The sequence below is a fragment of the Doryrhamphus excisus genome, linkage group LG12 (genome assembly GCF_037039965.1).
Source record: "Doryrhamphus excisus strain RoL-2023G ecotype Guam linkage group LG12, RoL_Dexc_Guam_v1.1, whole genome shotgun sequence".
Lineage (NCBI taxonomy): Eukaryota > Metazoa > Chordata > Actinopteri > Syngnathiformes > Syngnathidae > Doryrhamphus > Doryrhamphus excisus.
The window spans coordinates 2,221,335-2,248,882 of NC_136368.1; the positions used below are offsets into that span (position 1 = coordinate 2,221,335).

At 39.7% G+C, this 27,548-nt stretch overlaps 2 protein-coding genes across 3 annotated transcripts; one reads left to right on the forward strand and one right to left on the reverse strand.

Moving 5' to 3' along the window:
- Positions 1 to 1,402: 1,402 nt before the first annotated feature.
- Positions 1,403 to 5,873, forward strand: ecrg4a (ECRG4 augurin precursor a). Its single transcript, XM_058082037.2, has 4 exons — positions 1,403 to 1,524; positions 3,164 to 3,217; positions 3,332 to 3,525; positions 5,557 to 5,873. The coding sequence occupies exons 1-4, from the start codon at positions 1,455 to 1,457 to the stop codon at positions 5,704 to 5,706; spliced, it is 468 nt and encodes a 155-aa protein (XP_057938020.2). The 5' UTR covers positions 1,403 to 1,454; the 3' UTR covers positions 5,707 to 5,873.
- A 777-nt stretch (positions 5,874 to 6,650) lies between these two features.
- uxs1 (UDP-glucuronate decarboxylase 1) lies at positions 6,651 to 26,684 on the reverse strand. 2 transcript variants are annotated; one of them, XM_058081960.2, is made up of 16 exons: positions 26,224 to 26,684; positions 25,991 to 26,134; positions 24,532 to 24,559; positions 24,387 to 24,435; positions 22,705 to 22,748; positions 21,392 to 21,452; positions 20,386 to 20,566; positions 19,993 to 20,097; positions 19,695 to 19,754; positions 18,821 to 18,942; positions 13,734 to 13,853; positions 12,789 to 12,832; positions 10,972 to 11,032; positions 9,867 to 9,924; positions 7,939 to 8,042; positions 6,651 to 7,363 (listed from the first exon to the last, which is right to left on the reverse strand). In XM_058081960.2, the coding sequence occupies exons 2-16, from the start codon at positions 26,076 to 26,078 to the stop codon at positions 7,232 to 7,234; spliced, it is 1,257 nt and encodes a 418-aa protein (XP_057937943.2). In that variant the 5' UTR covers positions 26,079 to 26,134; positions 26,224 to 26,684; the 3' UTR covers positions 6,651 to 7,231. The 2 variants fall into 2 exon arrangements, with proteins under 2 accessions (XP_057937943.2, XP_057937942.2); XM_058081959.2 differs by having other exon boundaries at positions 25,991 to 26,683.
- Between the last annotated feature and the right edge of the window lie 864 nt (positions 26,685 to 27,548).

Consider the following 27,548-nt stretch of genomic DNA (forward strand, 5'->3'; position numbering starts at 1 on the left):
CTGAGTAACTAAATGTATACATTTAGAGTAGTTACTGGGGAACTAAATGCATACATTTAGAGTAGTTACTGGGGAACTAAATGTATACATTTAGAGTAGTTACTGGGGAACTAAATGTGTACATTTAGAGTAGTTACTGGGGAACTAAATGTATACATTTAGAGTAGTTACTGGGGAACTAAATGTGTACATTTAGAGTAGTTACTGAAAAACTAAATGTATACATTTAGAGTATTTACCGGGGAACTAAATGTATACGTTTAGAGTAGTTACTGGGGAACTAAATGAATACGTTTAGAGTAGTTACCGGAGAACTAAATGCATACATTTAGAGTAGTTACCGGGGAACTAAATGTATACATTTAGAGTAGTTACTGGGGAACTAAATGTATACATTTAGAGTAGTTACTGGGGAATTAATGTGTACATTTAGAGTAGTTACTGAAAAACTAAATGTATACATTTAGAGTAGTTACTGGGGAACTAAGTGTATACATTTAGAGTAGTTACTGAGGAACTAAATGTATACACTTAAAGTAGTTACTGCGGAACTAAATGCATACATTTAGGTAGTTACTGGGGAACTAAATATATACATTTAGAGTAGTTACTGAGTAACTAAATGTATACATTTAGAATAGTTTCTGGGGAACTGAATGTATACATTTAGAGTAGTTACTGGGAAACTGAATGTATACATTTAGAGCAGTTACTGGGGAACTAAATGTATACATTTAGAGTAGTTTCTGGGGAACTAAATGTATACATTTAGAGTAGTTTCTGGGGAACTAAATGTATACATTTAGAGTAGTTACTGGGGAACTAAATGTATACATTTAGAGTAGTGTAGAGTAGTTACTGAAGGACTAATGTGTAGTGTAGTTACTGGGACATTAAGGAACGTGCATTTAGAGTTGTTATTGAGGAACCACTGAAGAACAATGAATGAATGAATAAAGTAGTTATTGAGGAGCTAAGGCACATACATTTGGAGTAGTTACTGATGATCTAATAAAGAACAGATGAGGAACTAATGTGTAGAGTAGTTACAGGGGAACTGAGGCACATACATTTAGAGTGGTTACTGAGGAACCAATGAAGAAAAATGAGGAACCAATGAGTAGTCACCGAAGAACCAAGGCACATCAATTTAGAGTAGTTACTGAGGAACCAACGAAGACCAAATGTGGAACTAATAAGTACAAGAAGCAGCAACAAGCAAGAAGAGAGCACTGCTGGAAAAGCAGGCGAGGTTTTTCAGCTGCAGTCGACATTCCACAGAGCGCCACGGGCCGCTTTCCACTTGGAAGGCTCAGTGGATGTGGAGCGTGGAACACCCCCCCCCCAACCCCCACCCCCACTCCCCCCTCTGGTTGTAACAGTTGTTGCTGTTGCCTGCGAGCTCAGCTCAGCCTGAGAAGGACTCGGGGCAGTTTAGTCAAGGGGGGTAAAAGATGGCACCCCAGCTGCTGCGTTTGAGGCTGATGGGCCTCGCGGCTTCGCTGACCTTGTTGGCTTTTTCAGGTAAGTCGGATCGCTGCTCTTCTGGGATTCTATTACAGCGTCTGGAATTTGACGCCTTCTTGGGCACGTCGCCGCATGTTGGGGAATCTCGCATAAATACCACTGTGGGTGCTGTAATGCATTTAAATTGCTGCCAGATAAGTACATTGAGAAAATTATGGATTATCTTGTATTATAGCAATTATTGCGTTTTATATTTATTCTTAAATGCACAGTGCTGAATTAAATATGCAAAAATGTAATATGTTTTAATACATATTACTAGAATCAGTATGGTTATTATTGAGACATTTATTTATTATTATATAATATATTATTTTAAATGACAACACCTGCTTATTTAAAGAAATATTTGTATATATATATATATGTGTATCATTACACAATGTGAACTATTTTCAACCTAATTTTCTGCCTCGCTGTGTTTAAGATGGTTTATCCAGATGCCACTAAGGACAGCCCACAAGAGGATGGGGGGGGGGGGGGTGAAAAAGAGTGGAAAAAGCGACTTGCATCGTCCATTATATATTTTGGAAAGCCCATTCGCATTCTACTTTTTTTTCTACTTCTACTTTGAATGTACTTTAGTACACAGACGATTAGTCTCCTTTAATGATGTAAGATACATAAGATTTTAAGACATTAACGTATATAAGATACATAAGATACATTAACATACATAAGAAGTAGAAGGAGGCTCATTTTATGGTTTTAGTGGTTCAAAGAGGAGGAAAAAAGGAAGAGCATCACTCCATGAAAAGATTGACATCTGTAATGAAAAGAACAGAGTCATTCATGACTGCAAGTTATTGGGGGAGGGGTGGTTGGGTATGGGGGCGGTTTCAAGGTGGGGGCGGGGTGTGTTGTCAGAGGAGTAAAATAAGCAAAGCAGTGTTGGTTTTCTGAATTTTGGGAGCTTTTTTTGTATTTCTGGGGGGATGCAACCATGAAAGGAGAAAAGCACAAAAAGAGAAGATCCACCCATCTTCTATCCAAAGTCAGGTCAAAGGGGGGGGGGGGGTCGACGCCCAACCCCCGGCGACTTCGTCCAGCTGGTGGACCCCGAGGCATTTACAGAATATTTGAGAATAGTCGCTGCAACGTGTCCTGGGTCTTCCTTAAGGCCTCCTGCTGATCTTATCTTTAAGGGGGAGCCCAGCCACATTGTAGAAATATGTGAAGATAACCATAGACCGAAACATCAACATGTGTTCAATGTACATTTGAAAATGTAATATCAATTTTGTAATTAGATATCATATTTTGTTATAGTTTTAAATAAGTCAAAAAGGGGAAAAAAATGGGGGGCGGGGGGGGGGGGGGGGGGGGGGTCCAGCGTGTTCCTAACCCTAGCCCTCATAACCATAACCAAAACCAAAATTATAGTCTCCTAACCCTAACCCCACCAACCCTACCCTCCTCACCATAACCCCTTACCCAGACCCTCCGAACCCTGACCCTAACCCCACCTAACAATACCCCCCCCCAACCCTGACCCAAACTCCTAACCCTAACCCCTCCTAACCCTGACCCTCCTAACCCTAACGGTTTCCAAATGAGGAGGTTCTGTAAGATCAGCAAAGAGTGAAGATGAACAGATGAAGTGGACCTGACCTCAGGTTGTCTGTGGTCCTAACAGAAGTGACAGCAGGCGGTGGCGAGGATCTGCACAAGATCTTCAGAAGAAGAGATGGTAGATACCTACACGGCATCACATGACCTTTTTAGCCAATACGAGAGATGCATGAAAAAGTCTGCTGTTTTGTCTCTGCCATCCATCCATCCATCCATCCATCCATCCATCCAGTGGCAGGAGCGGCTCCTCCAGCCTCCTTCTCCTCCTCCTCCTCGTCCTCCAAGTCGTCAGTGGCCATGGCGCCCTCCAAAGCGCAGGAGTTCCTAGCAAAGCTGAGGCGCACCAAGAGGAACATTTGGGACCGCAGCAGACCAGATGTGCAGCAATGGATCATGCAGTTTATGTACATGGGCTACGACGAGCAGGTGGGCTTCCCGGGAACCGTATAGGGGGTCACATGAAGAGAACTTTAAGACTAGGTACCTCGTAGACCTCGTTAGGATGACGAACCACAAAATGACATTTTTCAAGTCTTACTGAATCTGTGTTTTTATTAGCTGGAAATTATAATCAATATTGAAGTACTAGTAGTAAATACAGGCTTTTTGCACCACCTGGTGGCCGTTTGAAGGCCTGCATGCTTGAGGCACAACATTTGCCAGGCATGAATTACTCCAGGAAAGTGAAAAGGGAATAAAATATGGAGCTCCACTTCCACAAAAGCCTCATTTGCATATATTTGCATGCTGCAGCACATGTGACATTTTGTTGGCGCTATCCGATGCTAATGTGGCGCCAATCTAGGTCACAAGTGTGTTCGTTGGAGGCTCAAACCAGAGATGACGGGCTGTGGATTTGGTTAATCCAGTCCAATTTCAGTCGGAACTCAGAAGTAGCGTTTTTACACGCTTTCACACACGAGAACACGCTTTCCGGCCTTCACATTAAAAGCCATGCGATCTTAGTCCTTAGTCTGAATCTTAGAAAAGTAGCTTCCTGCATAAAATTAAAAGCACAAAATGTATTCACTCACCTCTGGTACGTGTTTGACATGTAATATTACGCTGACAAATATTACGCTGACATGTAATATTACGATTTTATCCTCATAATACAGTATGAAAATAAAAAAATTCAAACTTTATTTTCATAAGATTACAACGATTTTTCTCACATTAAAACTTATTAAATTCCCAACTTTATTCTTGTAAATTTACAAGTAAGTTTACAAATTTATTCTGGTAATATTACAACCTTTTTTCTCATAAATTTACAACTTTATTCCTGAAATTATGACTTTTTTCCCTTATAAATTTCTGACTTCATTTATTCTTGTGAATTTATGACTTTTTTTCTCTGAAATTTAGTAAATTTCTGACTTTATTCCCGCAATGTATACTTTTTTTCATAGAAATTAGACTTCATTCTCGTAATATTATTTCTTATAAATTTCCGACTTTATTCTCCTAATTGTGTCTTTTTTTTTACAGCTTTAGTCTCCTATGCATGACTTTGCTCTCACAAATTTATGACTTTATTCTTAGAAATTTCCAACGTTTTTAAAACGTAAATATTTCATATTTTTACGACTTTATTCTGATGACATAACTTTTTCCTCATAAATTTATGACTATTTTTCCTCACAAATGTACGATTCTTTTTAAATGGGAATTTACAGCTATATCGTAAATTTACGACTTTGTCACAGATTATTAGTACGAATTTATGACTTTTCTTCTCGTAAACATACAACTTTTTTATCATAAATTTACCTCATTCCTGATATTATGACTTTTTTCCTCATAAATTTCTGACTTCATTTTTTCTTGTTAATTTATTACTTTTTTCTCTGAAATTTACAACATTTTTCTAGCCAATTTCTGACTTTACTACCTTTTTTTTCATAGAATTTAGACATTTTTTTAATATTATTTCTAACAAATGTCCTACTTAATTCTCCTAATTGCTCTAGTCTCTACTTTTTTTTTTAAACGTAAATTGCGACTTTTTTTGCTCATAAATTTACTTTATTCTGATGATATAACTCTTTCCTCATAAATTTATGACCGTTTCCTTTTTAAATGGGAATTTAGAGTAGTCTTGTATATTTACGACTTTGTCACAGATGTACGAATTTACTCTTTACTTTTTTTCTCGTAACTTCTATGTCATTTAAGCAGAACGGCATAATTATTAATTCTAATAATAATTGAACCTGCAGAACGGCACGATGACATTTAGACCCAACACTTCTAAAGACAACATATTAACACTTGAGCCGCACATGAGCATCTTCCGCACGACACCTTCGTGGACGACCTTTGCCGCCGAGTCCCTGAAAGGTCAAAGCTGTCAAGGCTTTGTTGGCCTTTTCACAGTCCGCACGTTTGTGTGCCCGCCGAGTCTCTGCGGGCGACTTTTATCTAACAAGTGTGGCTTCTCTTCCTTCCGGCCAGAGGCTGGAGACGGACCTGTCCTACTGGATGGACCACGCACGCTCCACCGACCACGGACGTCAGCATCACTACGATGAGAACGCGCCAATCGGCCCCCGTGACCCAAACTCATACCGACACGGCGCCAACGTCAACTATGACTACTATTAGCATCAGCACGCACCCCAGCTAAGCGAGAAGAAAGCAGCTTCCTGGTCGGAATCCAATATAATGACCACAGCGCACATACGTACGTAGTCTTGTTCCGTGTGGAAATCCCTTAGCTTCTAGAAGAAAAAATGCAAAAAACACAATAAATATGCTTTTCTATTTCTCTTCCAAGTCTACGCTTTGTTCGACTTGCCAATGGAACACACCAAAAAAAAAGCTTTTTTCACATCCAAATTTCCAAAAATCACAACTTCGTGTTTTACAACTTTTAAAAAATATACTTTTTTTCAACTCTATGCTACTAAAATGACATTATTTTTCCTCATATTTTGAAATTAACGTCATAATATTGCACTTTTTTTCTGAAATTACAGCTGTTGTTTTATCTTACATTTTCTTGATTATGACTTTACTCCATAATAGTTTGACTTTTCCTCCTAACATACATAACGTTTTCATCAACCAAGCTTTATTCATTGCTTTTTAGGACTTTTACAAAGACGGTTTTTTAACTTTATGCTCCTAAAATGATGTCAAAATATTACTAAGTTTTTTTTTTTAACCTAATTATGCATTTTTGGCCTTAGTGACTAATAGTACAGAAAATACGGTATATATTTAATTGTAATGACTGTTTTTATTGTATTATATGCAGTAGTAATAGTAGTAGTAGTACTAGTACTACTACTCTAGTACTAATTAGCCTGCTTATTGGCTTGCTTATTAGTCAGCTTTTGCCCTATTATATGAAATTTGTCAGTGATTTTTTTAAACAAAAAAAAATCAATAATTTTTAAATTTTTTTAAATTTTAGGGGAACTGAAGCCCCCCTAAAATAGGCCTAATGACGCCACTGGCTGTCCCCTCTTTAAATCAATAAATAAAAATTACCCGCAATAAATGAGGATTACTGTACTTTTTCCTCTTTTTAAAAATCTTTTCAAAATAAATTACTTTTTTTCAAAAAATTCTTAATATTTTTTGACATTATGTATTTTTTATTACTTTTCACTGTCACCCTAAGCAGCTTTAAAGTTATTATCCTGAGTCCGCCTCTGGTATTCCCAACTGCAGAAAAGCCGTTGTAACAGGGGTCGCTCCTCTTTGCCAGAGATGGTCCTTACCACATGCCGTTATTGTAAATACTTTATTAAAATATCATCTTCACCTGATATGAATGATTCACATCCAGATGTGAGCCGCTCCCCAAAGCGGAGCAGCATCGTCAAAGTAACGGTCTCTTCCGCCGGGAGACGTGCTAATCATGTCATCTCCAAATAAATCTATTAAGAACACAAACTGAAGCGCCGCGAGAGATTTAAATAGCGTAAGCAAAAATTCAACCAAAAAAGGTTTTCCAAAAAAAGACAAGAGTTGGCTGTGTTTTAAATAATTCAGGCTCATTCAGGCGCCTAACAGTGCAACTTACAGCTCCTCCTCAAGGCAACAGGACAATCAAAAGTCGTATTCTTCTCCAAAATAAATATCCCAGGATGCACCTTGGCACCAAGCGAGGCGGACTTATCTAGGTGTGTCTTGGTCGCCCTTTCTTTATGCGGGCCGCTTTGGGTTTGGGGATGTACTGGTTGTTGGCCTGGTGCTCCAGTTCCCTGCTGAAGTACTGGATGGTTTTGTTCAGGCCCTCCTCCAGGGGAACCTGTCGACACACATATTTTCCATTTGACCCAGGGGAGGCGGGGCGGTCTTAAAATGGACTACAAGGAAGCCCTGACTCTTGGTAGACTTCCTATGTCTCACCACTTAATTGAGGTTTTCCAGCAGGAAGATGCTTTGACAAGATGTGATGTACTGCAACTGGATGGTGTCATTAGCCACGTTTACATGGACCTAAATGTTCCAATTCCATTCGGGTTATTTGCTTAAAGAATATAGCCTTTGTATACACCTCATTCCGAAAGTGCCAATCCGAATGAATATATAATGGGATTCACAGTTGGAATACTCCTTTCCATGCATACCATTGCTTTCGGAAAGGTCATTCGGAAAGAGAAAAACTTCTCATGTAAACGTGGCTACTGATTTGTTTGCATCGAGAATAATCCTCTTAAATGAACATTAAACATATATATATATATACTTAATGCATGTACAGTAAATGCATGCACTGCTACCGCTATAAAGTTCTGTAATAATAAATAATATGACAAAAGGAGACAAAGGATATGGATAGGCGTGTGTGTGTGTGGGGGGGGGGGGGGGGGGGTTTCCTACCACTGGTTCCCAGCCGAGCATCATCTTGGCTTTTCGGATGTCGGGTCTTCGCCTCTGAGGGTCATCCTGTGCCTCGGGAAGGAAATTGATATGACTTTGGCTCACTGTGGGAGTGGACACAATGGAGTGGAGATATAAAGGAACATGTGTTTACAAACGGTATGCAGTAGACACCCATGATTGGCACATGTCATATCACCTCGTACTTCGGTACGAGGTACATTATTTAAAAAAAAAAACAAAAAAAAACAACTTAAACTGTATTATGGAAAGCAGGAAGTGAACAAATGTAACAGTTACTGATTGTAAAAGTACCAGATGGAGGGGTAGGATTTAATAAGCTTTGCTTCTTCCTACTCCTTTTGGACATGTGGAACTGTGTACTGATTATGGGATGCATTCAATTGTAATCTGATGCATGTTCAAATGAAATTAAACCATTACCATTACCATGTTACATTCAGGGACCATGAGTGAGAGGCAAAAAATGATACTATTTTTTTGCATCATCTGTCAGTATGATAAGGAATCTAACAGGTGGGGGTTTGGCTGCCAGCCTCCAAGCCCAGTCCTTATAGGCCATGTTTGTATGAACATTGTGAAGGATACTTTTCCAGTGACAATCTAATGCCTCCACTTGACAGAACACAAAAGACAATAATTATGAAATACGTCCACGGCTTAACACGCCAACAACTTGACACTGACTGCAGGACCTTTGAGTCCGTTGCTTTGCACTTGTGTCGGATGTCAAGCAGGCCATGAAAAGTTGCACGTCGATGACTGCACTCAGACAGTCTCACCGCTTCTTTTCAAGAAGCGTTACATCACGAGGAGGACGGCGGCAGATGTGCTGCTCCAAGGTACAAATTCCCACACGGAGAATGCCGCATCACAAGCAGTTACGAGTTCAGTATCCTGCTCAAGGACTCTCGTACATCAGGCGGATCAAGGCTGAAGCAAATGACTCAGTGTAGCAATCACTAGCCATGTATACATGGACCCAAATATCCAATTTCATTCGGTTTATTTGCTCAAAACGGAAAGAATTTAACCTCATTCCCAAAGAAAAGTGCCAATTCCATTGAATATATAATGGGATTCACGGGGGTGGAATATTCCTTTCCCCAATCCGATTGAGGTATCTTGTACCCGCTCAAACGGTGCGTTTTTCTTCTTCTGTTGTTTATTGGCGGTTGGCAAGCAGCTTTGGTGTGCATTAGCGCCATCTGTGGAACAGAATCTAAACCCTTCTATACGCCATTCACAAGTCCACTTTTATTCAAAAAGAAAATATATATCTATATAAAACATGTCCCCAGTTTCATTATAAAATATTAGCAAGATTGAATTTGATCTTTTCCTGTGTAAGTTCTTTCAGCGTTCAGGACTGGACTGCTGCGGAAAGTTTGTTTTTCATCCAAATTAAATTTCAAGACCGGACTAAGGAAAAACTGGCAATACGGAGTTATTCCAACAAGTGAAAGAAAAACTCGGGGAAGTTGGTATCATGTGATGTTGATGTTTACGTTTTACTGGGCATGCCCCATTGACTATTCTGGTTGATTATAGCGGCGCATGGAGACAAGAGATTGGAATATTCCTTTCCATGGATACCATTGTTTTCAGAAAAGTCCTTCAGAAAGATAAAAAAAACTCCTAATGTAAACGTGGCTATTGTCGTCTCAACAGGTGGATTCGTATAATAAAACCTTTCCATCCTTCACAAGGCATCTTAATGCGGAGGCGCCGTAAGGAGAAGGGTGCAAAGACAAGGTACGCACGATAGGCAAAGGACATTACGAGATAAGCAGGAAGGCGGGGAGAGGGGGGGGGGGGCGTAGCTAGGTCGGCACAGAGATAGCAGGGGTCAAGACATTGCGAAGACGCATAGAATGACAACGACATCGATCAATCCCACACCTTACCGACAAGACTTTTGATGAGCCGAGCAAACTCCAGTATGGTGTGTTCATCTGGGTTTCCCTAGGACAAAAAAAGAAGGCCCAATTATCTTAGGAAGGGGTGGTGGAGGGGTGGAGGGGAGGTTAGGGTAATGGGTAAGGTAATGAGGAGGGTTAGGATTAGGTCATGAATTTATAATCATATAATTATGACTAGGGCTGCACGGCGGTCCAGTGGTTAGCGTGCAGACCTCACAGGAGACCCGAGTTTAATCCCACCCTCTGTCATCTCTGTGTGGAGTTTGCATGTTCTCCTCATGCATGCGTGGTTTTTTTTTCCGGGTCCTCCGATTTCCTCCCCCATATAGGTATGAATGTGAGTGTGAATGGTTGTTTGTCTATATGTGCCCTGTGATTGGCTGGCCACAAGTCCAGGGTGTACCCCGCCTCTCGCCCGAAGACAGCTGGGATAGGCTCCAGCACCACCCCATCCCTCGTGAGATAAGCGGTAAAAATGAATGAATTAATAATTATGACTTTATTCTCATATTGTCCATCCATCATCTTCAATGCCGCTTATCCTCACTATGGTCTCAGCGGTATGCTGGAGCCTATCCCAGCTGACCTCGGTCAAGAGGCAGGGTACACCTACATGATTCTCATAACACTATGACTTTTTCTGTAAACTAATTTTTCCAAAATGTTTGTTTGTTTCTTAGAATATTACGACTTTGTGCTACTGAAATATCATTATTTTTCCTTCATATTTCACAATTCTTGTTGAATTTGAATTACAACTTTTTCCAGATATTTTGATTTTATTCTTGTAAAATTGTTGATTTTTCTTTTTCTTTGTGAAATGTATTAGCCATCTGACTGAATAAACCCTGCTTCTTCCTGCTCCTTTTCAACATGTAGAATTTATATTTTTATGATATTTTTAGAATGTGCCGCTGGCCAATAAAAAGACAGCAGCGGGCAGTGTTTTGGACACCCCTGGTTCAGCAGTAAGTTGGATTAGCGCATGGTTACGGTTTAAAATTAAGATATGGATGTATGATTAGGGCTTAAGGGGGTTTAGGGTTGGACTCAGGTATGGGTAAGGGTTTAGAGTTTATGTCGAACTCACCAGATTGACAGGACTGCTGATGTTACTGTTCATCAATAACACCAGGCCGTTCACCAGGTCACTGGAGGCCCATCACACACACAAACAAACGCATTACACATGGCTTCTACTCCTGTTCATTCTATAGCAGATTATCACATTAGTGCAAATGACACTTTCTGCATTTGACAGTGTTCATTACAATAACATACAGACAGGGACTGTGAATGCATTACAACATTAAACCCTCCACATCTGAGACACATAGAACTCTTTCATTAGCGCTATTTCCTTGTCTGCTTCACAACAGAATAAAATGTTAAAAGGTCAAGCAAGATGGAGCAGCGTGTGCATGTACTTGTTGCTCCTGCACGCCAGCCAACGATCGCTGTCCATGTTGGCTCATTAGAACATAGTACATCAGCTCACAACTCTGAAGGTCATTTTGGGTAGAATATACAGTATTTTCCGGACTATAAGTCACACTTTTTTTTTTTCATAGGTTGGCTGTTCCTGTGACTTATACTCCAGAGCGACTTCTAAATGGAAAAAGTGTTTATGTTACATAAACACTGGACACCTTTTCTGTTCATATTTATTTTTTGTGTAGCTGAATAACCATTGTGTTAGCATATCTTACACCTATTCAGCCTGTTTTATTCTTTTATTGTTAGAACTTGCCTTCCAAGAGGACGTAATGTCTGTTTTGGTCAAGTAGTTTGTAAAAAAAAAATGCGACTTATGTATGTTTTTTTTATACTCCGGAGCGACTTATAGTCCGGAAAATACGGTATATATTTCCAGAAAGAAATATATATATATATTGCTGTTGGGGCTTTTTTTGGTTCATTTTCCAAACATTCTGCTTCAATAATCTGTCAATTTTGATTTTGCATGATTGACTTCATTCGCGTATTTTGGCTTTATTCCCATTATATAACTTTTTACACATCTCACAACTTGTTTTACGACTTTTAAAAAAGAAACTTTTTTCAACTCTATGTTACTAAAATGACATTATTTTTCCTCATATTTTGAATTTAACATCATAATATTGCACTTTTTTTCTGAAATTACATCTGTTGTTTCGTATTTTCTTCTTGTGATTATGACTTTACTCTCATAATAATGTGACTTTTTTCATTTTAACATACATAACGTTTTCAACAACCAAGCTTTATTCATTGCTGTGTTTGTTTTTTAGGACTTTTACAAAAACAGTTTTTCAACTTTAATGCTCCTAAAAGGATGTTATTTCTAATAATATTACAAAGTTATTCTCATACAATTATGAATACATGACAAGCTTTTTTTATCCCGGTAGTTTGACTTCTATTTTCAGTATATGCCACGAGCCAATAAAAACGATAAAAATAAATAAAATAAACGACACCCCTTCTGGAAAGGCGCTATAAAAAAATAAAAATTCTTATGAAATCAGCAGGGGATAAAATGTGGCAGTTTGACTCAAAGGGCCTTGTTGACTCGCACACAGAAACTACACATGGCCGCAGGGTGGAAATGAGACAGCGGCGCTTCAAATACTCTTATCTCTCTGATCACTTGACACTTGGCTGATCAAATAACCTAATTAGTCTGAGCGAAAGCACATCCGTCTCCTGTCAAAGGTCCGTCATCCTTTCATTTACTTAACACAAGCGTAACACTGCAGCCAGTTAACAGCCGCACGCTTTGAAATGTAAATACGCTGTAATTAATTAACTGCCTGCATTAATAACGACGGGCAGCAGGAGTAAAAGTGGAATTGACAAACATTCAGGCGCATCGGAGTGGATATACCAAACAGGATTGAATTTAGGAAGAATTTCTCCTCTTACCTCACATACTGGAAGGCTCTTGTTTGGGAACCGGTTCCGTAAACCTAAAACGACAACAGGAGATGAGGTAGTCCTATACTGCTGTGTAGCAGCAAAAATTGCTATGTAGACTGACGGTCAATCAAAACTTTGACATGATACTTTTCCACATCATTTTTACTTTGAAGCTCTAAACTTTCCTCATATGAATCATTTGTTTAGGATATTGGCATTCAGAACCAAAAATCTAATGTTTCCAGAATAATTAAAAAAAAAAACACCTCAAAGAAAATGGCACATGCCAAATCAAGTCACAACGGTCAATAACGAGTTGACGTTCCATGCCAACAGAGCCTGTCATGTTGCGCCGTCCGTGCAGGTTTCTGGTTGTGGATTGGGAACAGCCGATATGCCTGGCTAGATCACTGTAGCTCAAACCGGCGTCCACCATACTCTGTGCCCAGTGTTCACATGATAGACGCGGTACGACGCCGTTCACTGGAATAATAATGCTGTCCTTTTTTGGGCCTTTCAATAGGTCTCCAAAACCAATCCTCAAATTATGCAGGAATCCACCCAGTATTGCGTGTTTATTTTGGGCCACTTTTGCACAGAAATCAACCCATGTGCAATGAACCGTGGCAACAACTCATTATCATCTCAATTCCACAAGCACTAAGTCAACAATACATGCAGGTATGCATACATTTATACCTCAGGGTTTCTATTGACTGTCAGTATACTTTAGTTCTGTTGTGTAGTCAGAGTGCAGCGCTCCAAAAACTCTAAATATCAAAACTAAGACTTAAGTTTATGTTTGTTTCAAATAAAAGTAATAACAAGACAGTTTAGACATTTTAAGGCTGTAAATAATAATGGCAAAACACGCATGGGTCTGTGGTGGACTGACACCTACGTATATACCAAATGTATGTAAATAATAAGATATCAAACTAAAATCCTTACCGTGAGAGGTTCTCCCTGCAGGGCCTGCAGGATGAAGTTGCTAACGACGCGACCATCGTTCATGTGCATTCGCGAGCCGAATGTGTTGAAGATCCTCGCCACTCTCACTTCTACTCCTTCCTGGAAGCACAGAAATGACGCCACTATTATTTTTAGTGCATTTTTGTACGTATTTGCAGATAAGTCATGCAGCAAAGTTAAAACATTCGATGCATAAGAATTGGAACTGGCTCCGCTAAGACGGCACCAAACATACTTAATAAACAAGGCCAGATGTATCGTTCTTTTTTCTTTTGGGGGGGGGGGGGTCTGTGGCTTTCACAGGTGAGACTAATGTATCAATGCTTCCCCAAGGTGCGATACAGACACTTTGGAGGCTGGGAAACATGAATATAAACATGACCATTATGCAGATGGTTCTATTCTAAACAGGGGAAGTATGAAAGTATGAAACGGCGAAGGCAAGAAGACACAATGGGGACAAGGTGCTGAAAGGGTCATTTATGATGAACTGAAAAGTACTACACTAGCACAGATTGCTTCGGATAAGGTTGTAAGGTCACTTTTCGGTTCATTATTCAAACCATAATACTGCAACGGCTTCAATGGGTTTTAAGAAACAACTGCTAGTAGGTAATTGTCCAATATAATAATCCCTTGTTTGTCACAGTTGATAAGTTCCACACCCAACTGTTAGAAGTACATTCATGCTAAGTAGGATCCTTATTTAGAAATCCAATATTTTCATAGTCAGAGCATATTTTGACCTTGTAAATATGTTTTGTAACATGATTAGAGCCCGCGAGACATGATTATTAATATTTAAACCCAGGTTTTTTGAGAGTGTTTAAATTTAAAAAAAAAAACAGAAATGTGACAAAATGTTATTGCCTGTCTAAGAAAAGTGTAGGTGTGGGGTTTACAGCCTTAAATCATACACTACCGCTCAAAAGTTTGGGCTCACTTGCAAATTTCTTTGTTTTCCAAAGAAAAACACATTTTCATGCATTTCACAAACAGTTTTTTCCATTTCACAAACAATTAAAATGAATCAAATGATTTTCAATGAACGATGTACGTTTTTGCATAGAGGCCTACTATCAACAACTGCCAGTCCTCTGCATCGATCCCCTGGTATGGCTGCTAATCCAAGTTCATCCTTTTATAAGGCTAATAGATTATTAAAAACCCCATCTAAAAATCTAAACTAAAACTAAAATCTCCTACCATGCTGTTAACTACTCCCTTCAGAGAGCAGCACAAACTGGGTCTAACAAGGACAGGAAAACGCTGCATGAAGTTGGCTATTTTGTGGATTTCAGTTATAGCAAGCTATTTTGGGAACCTATCCCCTGCGATAAACGAGGGAACACTGCAATCATAGTTCCCGATTTCCAGGACACTACTTTTGTCTTATTGTCAGTTTTTTCCTATTTCCTCATGAAAGCAATGTGATCTCAAACAGGGACCTTTGATGGAGGAGTCTTTTCAAGCTCTGGCTTCTCCTTGGCACTATCGCATACACTTCCTTTTTTCACTCAATGTTGGAGCTACGCAGCGTACTGAATGTTCCATACCAAAAAATGTCATTGGAAATACATGTACCATGGGACCAAATCCCAAATAAGAGCATGTAATGCTGGTTAAATAGACCTCTAGCTGGCAGAAATAACAATCAATACCATAGCTGTTGAGATTTAACATGATTCTGTCACATATTGGAAATAAGTTGCTTACAAATACATTTAATTTAAAGTCTGCTTTAACCCTACGATTGATGTATTGCTACTTTTGACACCACTTGCCCACTTGGATCCCAAAAGGAGAGTGACTACTAATGATTCCCGCGTATGGATTAAGCAAGTAATACTGGGCCTAAGGGGAAAAAGGCTGTGTCATTTAAGTCTTATACCCACTTATTTAAATGTGCTCTGTTTCTGTAAACACGGTTTCACTCAGTGCAAGATCATCACCGCCGAGCATCACGCTGGTTTGAGTAAGCGAGCAATTTCCCCACCTGCCAATCCAGACAAAAACGCTGCGCCGTTTAAGCAAACCCTGCCTACAATCTCCTTCCTCCATATGCGCTTTCATCCAAGTATCCCGCTGCTATGCAATTTCAACAAAAAAAATTGCCCATCAAGATAACTGGCCAGCTATTTCTTCATTTGTACTGAAATGTGTGGTCACATCACACACCAAACATAAATGTGTTTGGAAAGGGCGAGGAATGAATTGGGAATTGGTTAGCAGACAATGGTGGCACTCTGAAAGGCAACATGGGACATTTACGGGAGGTACAGCAATTTCCTATTAGTACTTCAACGTGACGTCTGAAGTGGCAGAATTTGTGTAACTTTTCAGGGAACACAATTATCTAAACTGTCGAGCTTTTTCTTTGGATTTTTAGAGGCTTTTTTTTGCAGACTTATTCAAAAACATGGCCCGCCACGATGGATGACGGTGCGCTAGACCTTGGTAAGCATTAAAAGTTTAGACCTTTGTGTGCTGATGGTTTTTCTTGACTATGCTGTTTCTGTACGAGTTGGCTTTTTACAAAATCAACTTTTAAGCGTTAGGATTCTTGTACTGGAGACGTTGGCGGTGGAAAACGATGGTCAGACACACCCTGAAGTGGACACAGAATGGCCGTCATTGTGTTTTTGTATCAGCTGAGGAAGTGAGAGGTATTGAGAAGCAGGGAGGAGAAGCATGCCCCTCCTGGTGGTCGAAACAAAGGTTGCAGGCACAGGGGACTAGTCTCAAATACAGCGGGACGTAAATGGCTAGGACTGCATCCGTTCAAGTTATTCAAAACAATAAATTATTTTATAGAGCCACTTTATTTTGTTACACGGGGTGGCAAAGGTTTAGAAGGTACTACATTAAACCAAAAATGGAATGAATTTAAATGAAACCTCATACCTTTTCTAAGCAAAAGATCTATTATGATCAATCACCGATTATAATTAACCCCTCAAATGTTTTTTTTTTATTTCTTAACAACACTAAATAAGACATGTATAGAAAATGACTGAATGAATGTACAGTACTTATACAAACAGTATACCTGCTGCTCTTTGATAATAGCAATCTTAAGCCATGGCATTTTTCAAGGAGCAATTACCGTCTTTGCTTTTATTTTATACTGAAATATCACAGCATGGGGGAGGGCATTTTAATAAAAAACAGTTGAATGCAAAAATACTAAGAAGTTGCATGTCAAGTATTTTAAAAGGTGACACAAGGATTATGACTATCAAGATTTTAACTACATTTTTGCAGGGTTTTTTTAAGTTTAATTGTATGACTATATTGTGGCACGCTCCGTGAGCCAATGTTAACCTCCTATTAACTTAAAGTGGTCTGTTAATATTAACTTCCATTGTGATCTACATAGTCATTAGGGTCTTATTTCATAAACGACATTGCTCCTCTGACATGTTTTTCTTCCTATTTATTGCGTAACTGTAGTTACATCGAAATGTTAACGGATTTTGATTACATGACTAGGCGATAGATGGCAGAGGCGATAATCTCACCCCTGTGCACAAATGAATGACAGTTGATTATGAAAGCAAGATGTTTCCTAGAATTATCCTGATGAGTGTTGGGGAAAAATGAGTAAGGAGTCGAGACTGAGGCTGATAAATAAATATCACTGGCCTGCATGAAAGACATTCATATCAGACCATTAAAGGCTGGCGTCAATCAAACCTGAATCAGGGAAACTTATTCTGGAAAATAATTAACGGCTCCATCCGTTTGTGTCCTCCCTGCTGTTGTTAAACTGCCGTCGCCGTGGTTTCCTTGAAAATGTGACGCTGGTTTTATATTCATCTACCGAGGCCATGAATCACACCAGCATTATTTGTGGCATCAGGTTTGTGGTATTGTCATGTATTACGTGGAACGCCCAACCAAAGCATGTGATGCAAATAAACCAGCATTAGCTTGAAAGTGAGAAAGTGCTTCACATTTGTGGTCCAGTCCAATTCCCCAATTTCACTTAATTTGACCAAAAATGATTTATTGGCTTTTTTAAGATATCTACGCCAGTAACATATAGTGACAGGCAGAATAACTGAATGGTCTTTCAAGGCAGATGGTACATAATGAACTAACTCCATACCCAATATTGATTAGCATCAAACTTTTTTTCCAATGCCCATTTCCGACAATTTTTTTTGCCTTTTTTTCGTACACAGTGTCAACCTGGAGTATTTCACCCTTTGGTGTAGTATGTTGATAGCATCCATTCATTCATTCATTCATTCATCTACTACTGGGGGGAAACATTTATTTGGTTTATGTATTGCTCGGTTTTTGATGGACCCTGGGGAATGGCTTAATAACAGAACTGAGCTATCACTGTAAACTCGTCCCTCTTCAATTCAGGAAGAACGAAAAGGAAAGCCAAAACCAAAGCACCTACACATGAAAGGTTCACTTGCGTTTCAAGCGACTTTGACAATAATGGCTATGTGTTGACTTATTTTCAGTGGATAGTAAATCTATACTGCTCTACGAGCTAGCCACCGGAATAACAAGTTAAGTTTCTGTAGTATTGGCCCTTGACAAGATCAAATAAAAGGCTTGCTGAAAGCGGAGTGGCGTGGAGCAGGCAGACCCCGATCTGGCTGCTACTCTTCAAGCAGTACATCAATAATAATCACAATTGTGTTTTAACGGCAGACACATCCTCAGCACATTGAAACACATTGAATAGCATGTTGCTATTGTACAAGTCCATATCCCCTCCATGGACCGCAGTTGGACAATACACAGGCTCAGCTTCAAAAAATTACTTCGACCTACGTTGTAGTACCGACTCTGATGCTCAGACAAGGCATTCAGTCTCTTCAGTTCATGATGGAGAGCATTGGGTTCATTGAGTGTGGCCGTAGAGCGACCACAGTCTACATTGTAGACAACCTTGGGGCTGCATTTTAATCATTTTCCTCTAAAACTATTTAAAGATTTACTGTTTGGTAATCGAAACCCAAACACTGTCCTGTCTTGGGGCGATTTGGAATGTGCAGCAACGTCTGAAGTACATGCATACTGATAGGGCGTAATTATGATACCTGCTTCATGTAGGCGTAACACATGGTCTCGGCAACACGTTTGCCTTCGTCATAGCAAGCACGAGGACCGATGGGATTAACGTGACCCCAGTACTCTTCATTCTGGGGGTGTACCTCAGGGTCTGGAACAAAACAAAAAACATATAAGAAATATGCATAGTAAGTCGTACAGAGATCAGGACGCAGGCGTGTCAGGTGACGGCAGTAGGGACGCGGTGTGTTGTCAAAACAACGTTAATGGTGAGCGGGGTCGCAGGAATGTAAACATATATAGCAATAGTAGACTCCCGGGCAGAAAATACACTGCTTGTGTAGATACAGTACAACCTGAGAATACAATGGCCTGGATGATTGAGAATATTCTCAGGCCTAATAGATACATACTTTATATCTATTTACGTATACAATGATAGCGGTGTTCAAGGTCACAAGTGGATCAGACATGTTGATGAGCCTGTTGATGAGCTGATGATGTAGAAATGCTGAGAGTGTTGATATCAGAATATGCAAATTAGACTAGTTTCACAAACTTTTAGTCATACTGATTCTTGTTCTCATTTTCTAATCACTTTCAAGCTACACCCTTCTGAAATCGTAATATCAAAACTAAAAAAAAAACATTTCCTGTACGGCTAATACAGGTTTTAGGTTTGAATGACATATGATATTTATACAAAGTGTTTGTAAATTAAAAGCGGTGTCCTTAAAGAGTCCACTGTAGTTTGGAGATCGTTACTATGACTAAACGCAAGGAAAAATGGAACTTGTTCACCACTTGTCTGCAACTTGTGCTTTTTGTCCTTCGTACATTTTTTTTAAACAAGGCTTTCATACATGATACAAGCCGAGGAACCCTGAACTGAACCGTCCTTACCTCCATAAACCTCCGACGTAGAAGCCAAGAGGAGCCTGGCACCCACACGTTTGGCCAGGCCTGCCGGGGGGAAAAAACGAAAAAAACAGTCTTTCTTAACAGGAACAGAGAAGAGCTAATCAACACTGGATACATGCAGTGATAACAAGTGGCTAGAGAGCACATCCTCCTCCCACCCAAGGCTACACAATCAATAGATGCATTCACATCCGTCAACCAGTCCAACGGCAAGGCTGGCTCGGTTTGGTCAGGCTAATAAGCATTTATTTCTTGACGTTTAAATGTATTGATAACTCACCAAGCATGTTGAGAGTGCCGATGGTGTTGGTCTTGATGGTTTTGATGGGGTTATACATGTAATTGGGAGGGGAGGCCGGAGAGGCCAAGTGATAGATCTGATCCACTGAGAAGAGAGGAATCAAACAAAATATATTGGAATAAATTATGTTAGGGTTGGGCGATGTATTTGATATACCGGTATAGCTTCTTCCAAATGTAAACAAGCCCAGTCCATATCACCCAACCCTAAAATGGAACTTGCAGAGGAAGCTGCTGATCCGGACTCAACTAGCTAGCAATTATTACTTGGCTCAGTACATAATTGGCAATAAAACAGAACAGGGTTCCGCAATACAGTCGACAACCCCAACCCCCTCCCAATCCCCCCCCCAGTCCAATGTCGTTCCCTCACCCTCGATGTATAGCGGCTCCACCACATCGTGATTGATGAGCTCAAAGTTCTCATGGCCGATCCAGTGCTCAACGTTCCTTTTCCGCCCAGTAAAGAAGTTGTCCACCACAGTCACCTCATGGCCATCCATCATCAGCTTGTCAGTCAGGTGGGAGCCCACAAAGCCCGCACCACCGGTAATCTAGAGAAAACAAACAAGCAAATATCACCTTTAGAGAGTGCAAAGTCACAGAAATAATATTAGCAGACGATGGGACTGTATGCAGCGAGTTGCAAGCATTGCACGCCTTCCTCTTCGTGCTTTGAGTATGTGAAGTAAACACGTACAAAACACACGAGTGCTTTAGTTGCGTTTGTTGTCAGCTAATGATAGCAATTTGGCAAGTTTAGTTAATGACATTGTCATTCATTGGATGAATAGCCTATTGTAACAACAACAGGAATGGAAGAGACTGCTTTGGTGTGCGTGTATGAGTGGCAGCACTTAGCAGCGGGTATTTTATAAAGGCCAAACAAAAAGGTCTAACAACGGTTTAGCTTGTACCGTATTTTCTGGACTATAAGTGGCTCTGGAGTATAAGTTGCACAAGGCCAAAAATTCATAATTAGGTAGAAAAAAAACATACATAAGTCGCTCCAGAGTATAAGTCACACAAGGCCAAAAATGCATAATTAGGTAGAAAAAAACATACATAAGTCGCTCCGGAGGAAGTAAATCAACTATTAGTGATTGTCGAGACTTTGGGGAGACATAGAATTCAAATATGCTTTGCTTCTTTCTAGTCCTTTTCAGACATGTGATGTTTTTCAAGGTGACTCTCATTATTGGTATGCCATTACATTCTATTCGAGAAAAAGTAAAGAAAAAGAATAAAGTAATATTTTTTTCAACAACAAAGCCAAAACAAACAGTGTGATACCCACAGAAGACCATGAAAGAAACAGCCTGCTGCAACCCAACTGTGAGCGTGATTGTATATTTTTGTTTTTTGTTTGTCTCACATACCAAAATCCTCTTTCGATCCTTCTCTGACAGAAATTTCACAGGTGGGTATTTTTGAGAGAAACTGGAAGAGAGAAGGCAAACAATGAACATCCGCATGAGACGGGAAAAGGTATACAAGGTCGTCCAAACAAAGACTACGATCAATGTTGTGTTATAGACGCGATGATGCGCCGATCTCTGCTCAAATGCATCGTCATGAACGAATGTCCCTGAGGCGCTGAAACAATGTGGCATCTTGCTGAATGTACCGCATCGCACAAAAAGCTCATGTTTTCCTACTAGGGCGGTTGAGTCTGAAGATGTGGCTGCATTTTGATTTCATTTTAAACTTTGATAGAATGCTTTAACGCTGCCTCAGTCCAGGCATCAGTAATAACTTTCTAGTCTTCTGTCCTGACGTGCTCTAAAGCCCATTTAAAAAAAGAACACTCATGTGGACATTGAACATGTCCAATTCACTTCACAGAACGGCAAATACGATTTGCGACTAACAAGGAAAAAGTACATCAGTACTTCAGTCAGCTAATGCTATTCTACTCAAGTAGAATAGAATCCGGTACGGTGCAGTCGTCCCTCACTACTTTGAGCTACCATCAGTGTCTTTCATCGTTCTTTCTAAATGAAGCACTATAAGTACAAAATTGGTTAATCCAAATAAAATACAAATATAAGGCATTCAGAAGACGCATTCAAAGACATCATGACATGTAGTATCGTACCCTGGCCACTGGGTGTCAGTAATGCCACATAGAAGAGACAATCGCTACTGTAGGAAGTACTGGGGTGCTAATGAGGTACTCCTAATGCTCACATGTATTATATGTATCTATATTCTGTATTATTTTTGCCTTATAGGTCTTATTTTCTCTTATTATGTCTATTATATTGGTAAGACGAGTGTAAAGAGGACTGAAGTTTTGAGGGCTCGCAAAGAGGTTTTTCATAATCTAACAATAAAATAAAATTTACAAATATGAAAACTCGTCATAGTCAGGTCTAGAACCAATTATCCTCGGGTGTCTTTCAGGGTCTACGGTAACGTGCTGCAAAAGAACGCCACCCTTAACGTACATATATAGATCAGACTGTACACGCAATCAGATTGACTTCAACATTCATTCATTACCTTTTTTCATTGGATTTTGCTTTTTTTTCTTATTTTCACTTATCATGAACCTACCATAGAAACTGTGGACTATTCATATCTTTGTATGGGGGCCAACTTTCAAATTCAGCAGCAGGGGATCCATACTTATTTTCTCTACTGCATGTGGATGTGTTCATGCTTTGGAGAAAACAAAAAGCAAACCGACCTTTGCTCCAAATCACGTATCTTCTCTCTCAGTGGAGCCACAGCCTTGAATGACAAGAGAATACATGAGATGTAAACCACACAACATGGCAAATAAATGCTCTTTTTTTGGAGCCACGGCCACCCCTGCCCCCCCCCCCCCCCCCCACTGGCGTCAATGTCATCGATGCAGGTATCAACTTATAGCCACTCCTAAATTTCACACTAGGAGTAACCACATGGGTCGTGTATTCATCATGCATTGCCAACATCCAATCGTTTGACTTCTTATCATTTCCACTAACAACTGATGAATGCTTCAAAGCCAACGGGAAACCCTCTACAAGACGAGCGGCTATATCCCGATGATGCATTTATGAACAGTGCGTTAAACCCTAAGGTCATCATGATAATTAATTGGAAAAAAAAACACCACAGCAACTGCACCATGCGATAAGCCAAGCGAAAGGGATTAGAATGTGTTATGTGGCTGTTAAGAAGGTCCCGGTATAAACAAACATAAAAGTATCAAATGTCATCGTAGAATTTGGCTAATAAAAAAGGAAACCGATGTGTAAAATACTGTCCAAAATGGCTAAGAGCACGATTGACTTGGGAATGCTGGTGGAGTATAGCAATCTAGACCATCTTTTGATCCGAGTACACATCTTAAACAGAGTATTTAATATGTGTTTTTAACTATCATGCGGTAGTTTAAATTCTAGCATTTTCTGAGGCGTGTATGAGACGACTTACTTCGGTTAGACAAAGTCTCCCACTGACACTAACGTTAACAATGTAGCCGGGCCGGAATCAACATCAAAATCAACATCAGAATCCATTTTTTTAACTGATTTGGCAGAGGAGCACGTTGCCCAACAGTGGCGGGAGCAAACACAGTAATGCCTTCTAATCATAACAATAATTGGTTCATTATGACAGAGCAAACAATAAGTGCACAATGCCAAGTGTTTGAATCCGGTATTAGTAGTGGTTTTCAATCTGGGGGGTGCGGTCTGGGCTCCCAGCCAATTATGTTAACTCAATGCAGACCCTGAGACTACACAAGTTTGCCCGCCCCTTTCCTTAGAGGGACCGAATTAACATGAAGCAAGCACCTACAGTTAGCGGCAGTACGCCCTTCGCTGTTTTCCAAAGTCAAAGTTTGGCTAGAGGCTGCACGGCGGCGAGTGGTTAGCGTGCAGGCCTCACAGCTAGGAGAACCAAGTTCAATTCCACCCTCGGTCATCTCTGTGTGGAGTTTTCATGTTCTGTACGTGCATGCGTGGGTTTTCTCCGGGTTTCCTCCCACATTCCAAAAACATGCTAGGTTAATTGGCGACTCTAAATTGTCCATAGGTATGAATGTAAGTGTGAATTGTTGTTTGTCTATATGTGCCCTGTGATTGGCTGGCTACCAGTCCTGGGTGTACCCCGCCTCTCGCCCGATACAGCTGGGATAGGCTCCAGCACCTCCATGACCCTCATGAGGATAAGCGGTAGAAAATGAATGAATGAATGAAAGTTTGGCTAAAATACAAAGATAATAAGGTCTGCTTTCATGGATGACTGAAAATATTTCTAAATATTCACATTAGAGAGGATAGTTACATATTTAAATTGTAAAAATTTAATATCATTGAATTGAATATCATGAATATCACTTGGTTGCAACAAAAGGTGTTTTTTATCGGTGCAACTTACTTCAGCAATTCTCTGCTCGATCTTCATCTGTCCGTGTTCTTGCTCTGATCTAAGAGGAGGAAAAAAAAATCAATGGTAAGAACCTGGGGCAATCACAATCACAAGCAGAAGAAATCTTTTAAATGTCAAAATTGAACATCGGTACCTCATGTTTGTGTATGTTCCCCAGACAGCTGAAAGATGGAAAGAAAGAGGACGCTAAACATTAGCATTTTTGGAGCGAGAAAACAAACTTGTTTAATCTCACAACAGGGCTCGACTTGGAAGTGTTGTTCTGTCAAACTACCCTCATGGGGTTTATTTACAGTTATCTCTACGATATTGGGTAATACGAGTGTAAAGACATTTGAAGCCACCTTTACAATATATTGATGAGACAATAGCCACCCCAGGTTTTACAATTGCTACAATATTTGGTCGCAAAAAAGGTAAAGGTGATTATAGGGGTGTTATTTCATGTCTGGAGAGCTCTACTAATGTAAAAAATGGTTGTCAAAAGATTGTAAACAGGTACAAAATATTCAATTTATTTATTATTGAATCATAGTTAGCGGAAATTATCGTATTCGAGTACCAATTGATGTGGTTGCAACCCAGCAATAAGTTGTTAAAAGGGACCTGTTGTGCTATTTCCACTTTAGTGGCCACATTAGACTACAGATTTTACTCTCAATTTTAATGTCACGCATTTCCGCATGTCCACGATGCCCGATCTAAAATCAACAATTACATTGACAGTGAAGGGATTTCCAATACCAGCTTGTATTACTACGGTTGGTATTGGAAATCCCTTCCCATGTGTAAATATTAGTAAATGCTGAGGTATTATTAAGAAGGGGGGGGGAAAAGCAGCTTTTGGTTTTTCATTGAAGTACCCTAGAGATATTGGGGTGGGATTTAATAAGTTTTACTTCTTCCCACTCCATTTCGAGCTTTCAATATGTTCTATATCATTTCTTCTTGCTCAAAGACTATTGTGGACTACTTTGTATATATTCTGTTGTATGTTCTGCTCGAAATAAATTACAAACAAATAAACAAAAACAGTTAAGGTTGTTGCAATGTGATTTCCGTCGCAAACCAGCGTAAATGACTCAATTGTGAATTAGAGTTGGGTCATCTTGCGGACAGAAAAGCTTTTCTGTGTGGAATGCCAGCAATCAACTAGCACAAGCCAAACATTCTCATTTAATTTGATTTCCAACCCGTACATGTTCTGCTACATTGTTAACATTGTGTCAGTGGTGGGGTTTGGCTATGGATAAACAGGAGTAAATAGTCTCATACACGCTTGAGATACTTTAAACTACTGTATGGCCATTTTAAAAATGCCCTCTTTTACAGTAGTTTATGATGCGCTCACAACTGTTTCATAAATACTTGTTTAAAGTTGTGGTATTGAACGATGACTGAAAGAGCTGAAGCACAGTTCAATGCCACTATAAACTGCACAATTTATACATAGTAATATTAAGGGAGGGCATCAGGAATTTCGCTGTAATCAAGAAAAAGCCAAAAGAAAAACAAACAAACCCTAAATAAACAATACATATATGAGTATTAGATAATTTCTAGCATTGTAGCCTCAAGGTGGAAATACTTACAAACAATGTAGGCGATCAAAGCAAAGGCGAAAAGGAGCTTCATCATTCTTCTATTTAAGCCTGATATCAGCCAGACGACCCGCTTCATCCTCTGCAAAATGCAACCAGAACCAGGGGCGCAACAAGCCACACGTCCGGATCCAGCTAGAGCATGTTGGCTTGCAAAGTTGTTACCAAAGTAGCAACCTTTAAAAGACCACGGTAGCTTTGTTAAGAATACGGCTTCTGCTCACCGCCGCTGCTGCTGCTGCTGGTGCTACCTACGTCAACACCAATCAGGAGCAGTTTACGTGGCTAAAGGAGTAGCACACACGGTAAAAAAAAAATCTGTGCCCAAGTGGCTATTCTAAAAAACCTCATCTTTACCGCTTTTCAATTTCAGCCATTGTCTCTCATTTAATCGCGCTCTTAAGTAGACAACTCAAACATCACTATCTTTATTACGGAGTTAACGCCAGAGTGCAAAAATGACACACTGATGATAAGCTAGCAACCTATTCGCATACAAGCTAACTCGCGACAAAAATAAATAGCAGCCATGAAATTGAAAACAAAATCTCGGCCCCTGTCTTCATCTAAACGGGCGTTACGCCATAAAAATGATATCAATTCCTCCATGTAACTTGCTTGAATTTTGCATGTTTTCCTATACTGGATGGAGTCTCTTTTTCTTCTACGGTGGCTTTTCGCGCCGAGATTACTATGAGTTGATGCAACACCGCCACCGCTGGTAGGGAAGATGTATAACAACTTATTAAGACAACACCGTATTATGTGCAGTACACTTGGGATAATAAAATAATTAGTTCATGGAAAGCTAGCTTCTTTCTAGGACTTCTTTCTTTACTATTTTAACTCTTCACTTGACTTATTTTGTATATAACGTCAATGCAATTATCTGGCATGCCTTAAAATGATTACTTTCCCAAATAGAAAAGTCATAAATATAATAATAAAGTCATAACATTGAAACAACATGTTTATGGTTTGCTGTTTTTAAGAACATGCAGCAAAAATGCAATTCAAATTTCTCAAATATTTAATGTTTAATGAAAAGACTGTGTGCCCGCACAAAAGAACCACAAGCTCATATAACAGTTTTTTTTTACAGTCGTCCCTTGTTTGGGCCCATGCCCGACAGCAATAAGTGAATTTTCACAATATTAATAAATGTAATATGACTATCTAAATATAGGGTTGTGCATTATTAAAGCTCTAGAGACTAAATAACACTCCAGTCGTCACTTTTACACTCCAATTATTCTTCTATTACCACATTGAACAGGCTGCGCTGACATAACAGACGGTTGTCGCTAGCATAGCAGGCTACTGAGCTAACTAGTTAGCCTCTCCAATTAGCCTTTCCAATTTACTTAATCAAAGTGTTTCAAATGGAGTGGGAAAGAAGGACAAAGAAACCCAAAACTTACCACTTCCACACAGAGTGAGAGGAGTACTTGGCATGTAATAATAATAGGCCGTAGTCAAACATGAAACAGCGATCATATAGTGAGGGAGCGACAGTCGAACCACCACATAGCGAGGGGTAATGCAATGT

Excerpts from the sequence above, each read along its gene's own strand:
- uxs1 (XM_058081960.2), bottom strand. The coding sequence starts at position 26,078 with ATGAAGCGGGTCGTCTGGCTGATATCAGGCTTAAATAGAAGAATGATG. Across the intron at positions 20,098-20,385 it reads GGAGCCGCTATACATCGAGG|TGGATCAGATCTATCACTTG; the intron begins GTGAGGGAACGA and ends CTCTCTTCTCAG. Across the intron at positions 8,043-9,866 it reads GCTCATCAAAAGTCTTGTCG|TGAGCCAAAGTCATATCAAT; the intron begins GTAAGGTGTGGG and ends CCACTCCCACAG.
- ecrg4a (XM_058082037.2), top strand. The coding sequence starts at position 1,455 with ATGGCACCCCAGCTGCTGCGTTTGAGGCTGATGGGCCTCGCGGCTTCG. Across the intron at positions 1,525-3,163 it reads GACCTTGTTGGCTTTTTCAG|AAGTGACAGCAGGCGGTGGC; the intron begins GTAAGTCGGATC and ends TGGTCCTAACAG. Across the intron at positions 3,526-5,556 it reads ACATGGGCTACGACGAGCAG|AGGCTGGAGACGGACCTGTC; the intron begins GTGGGCTTCCCG and ends CCTTCCGGCCAG.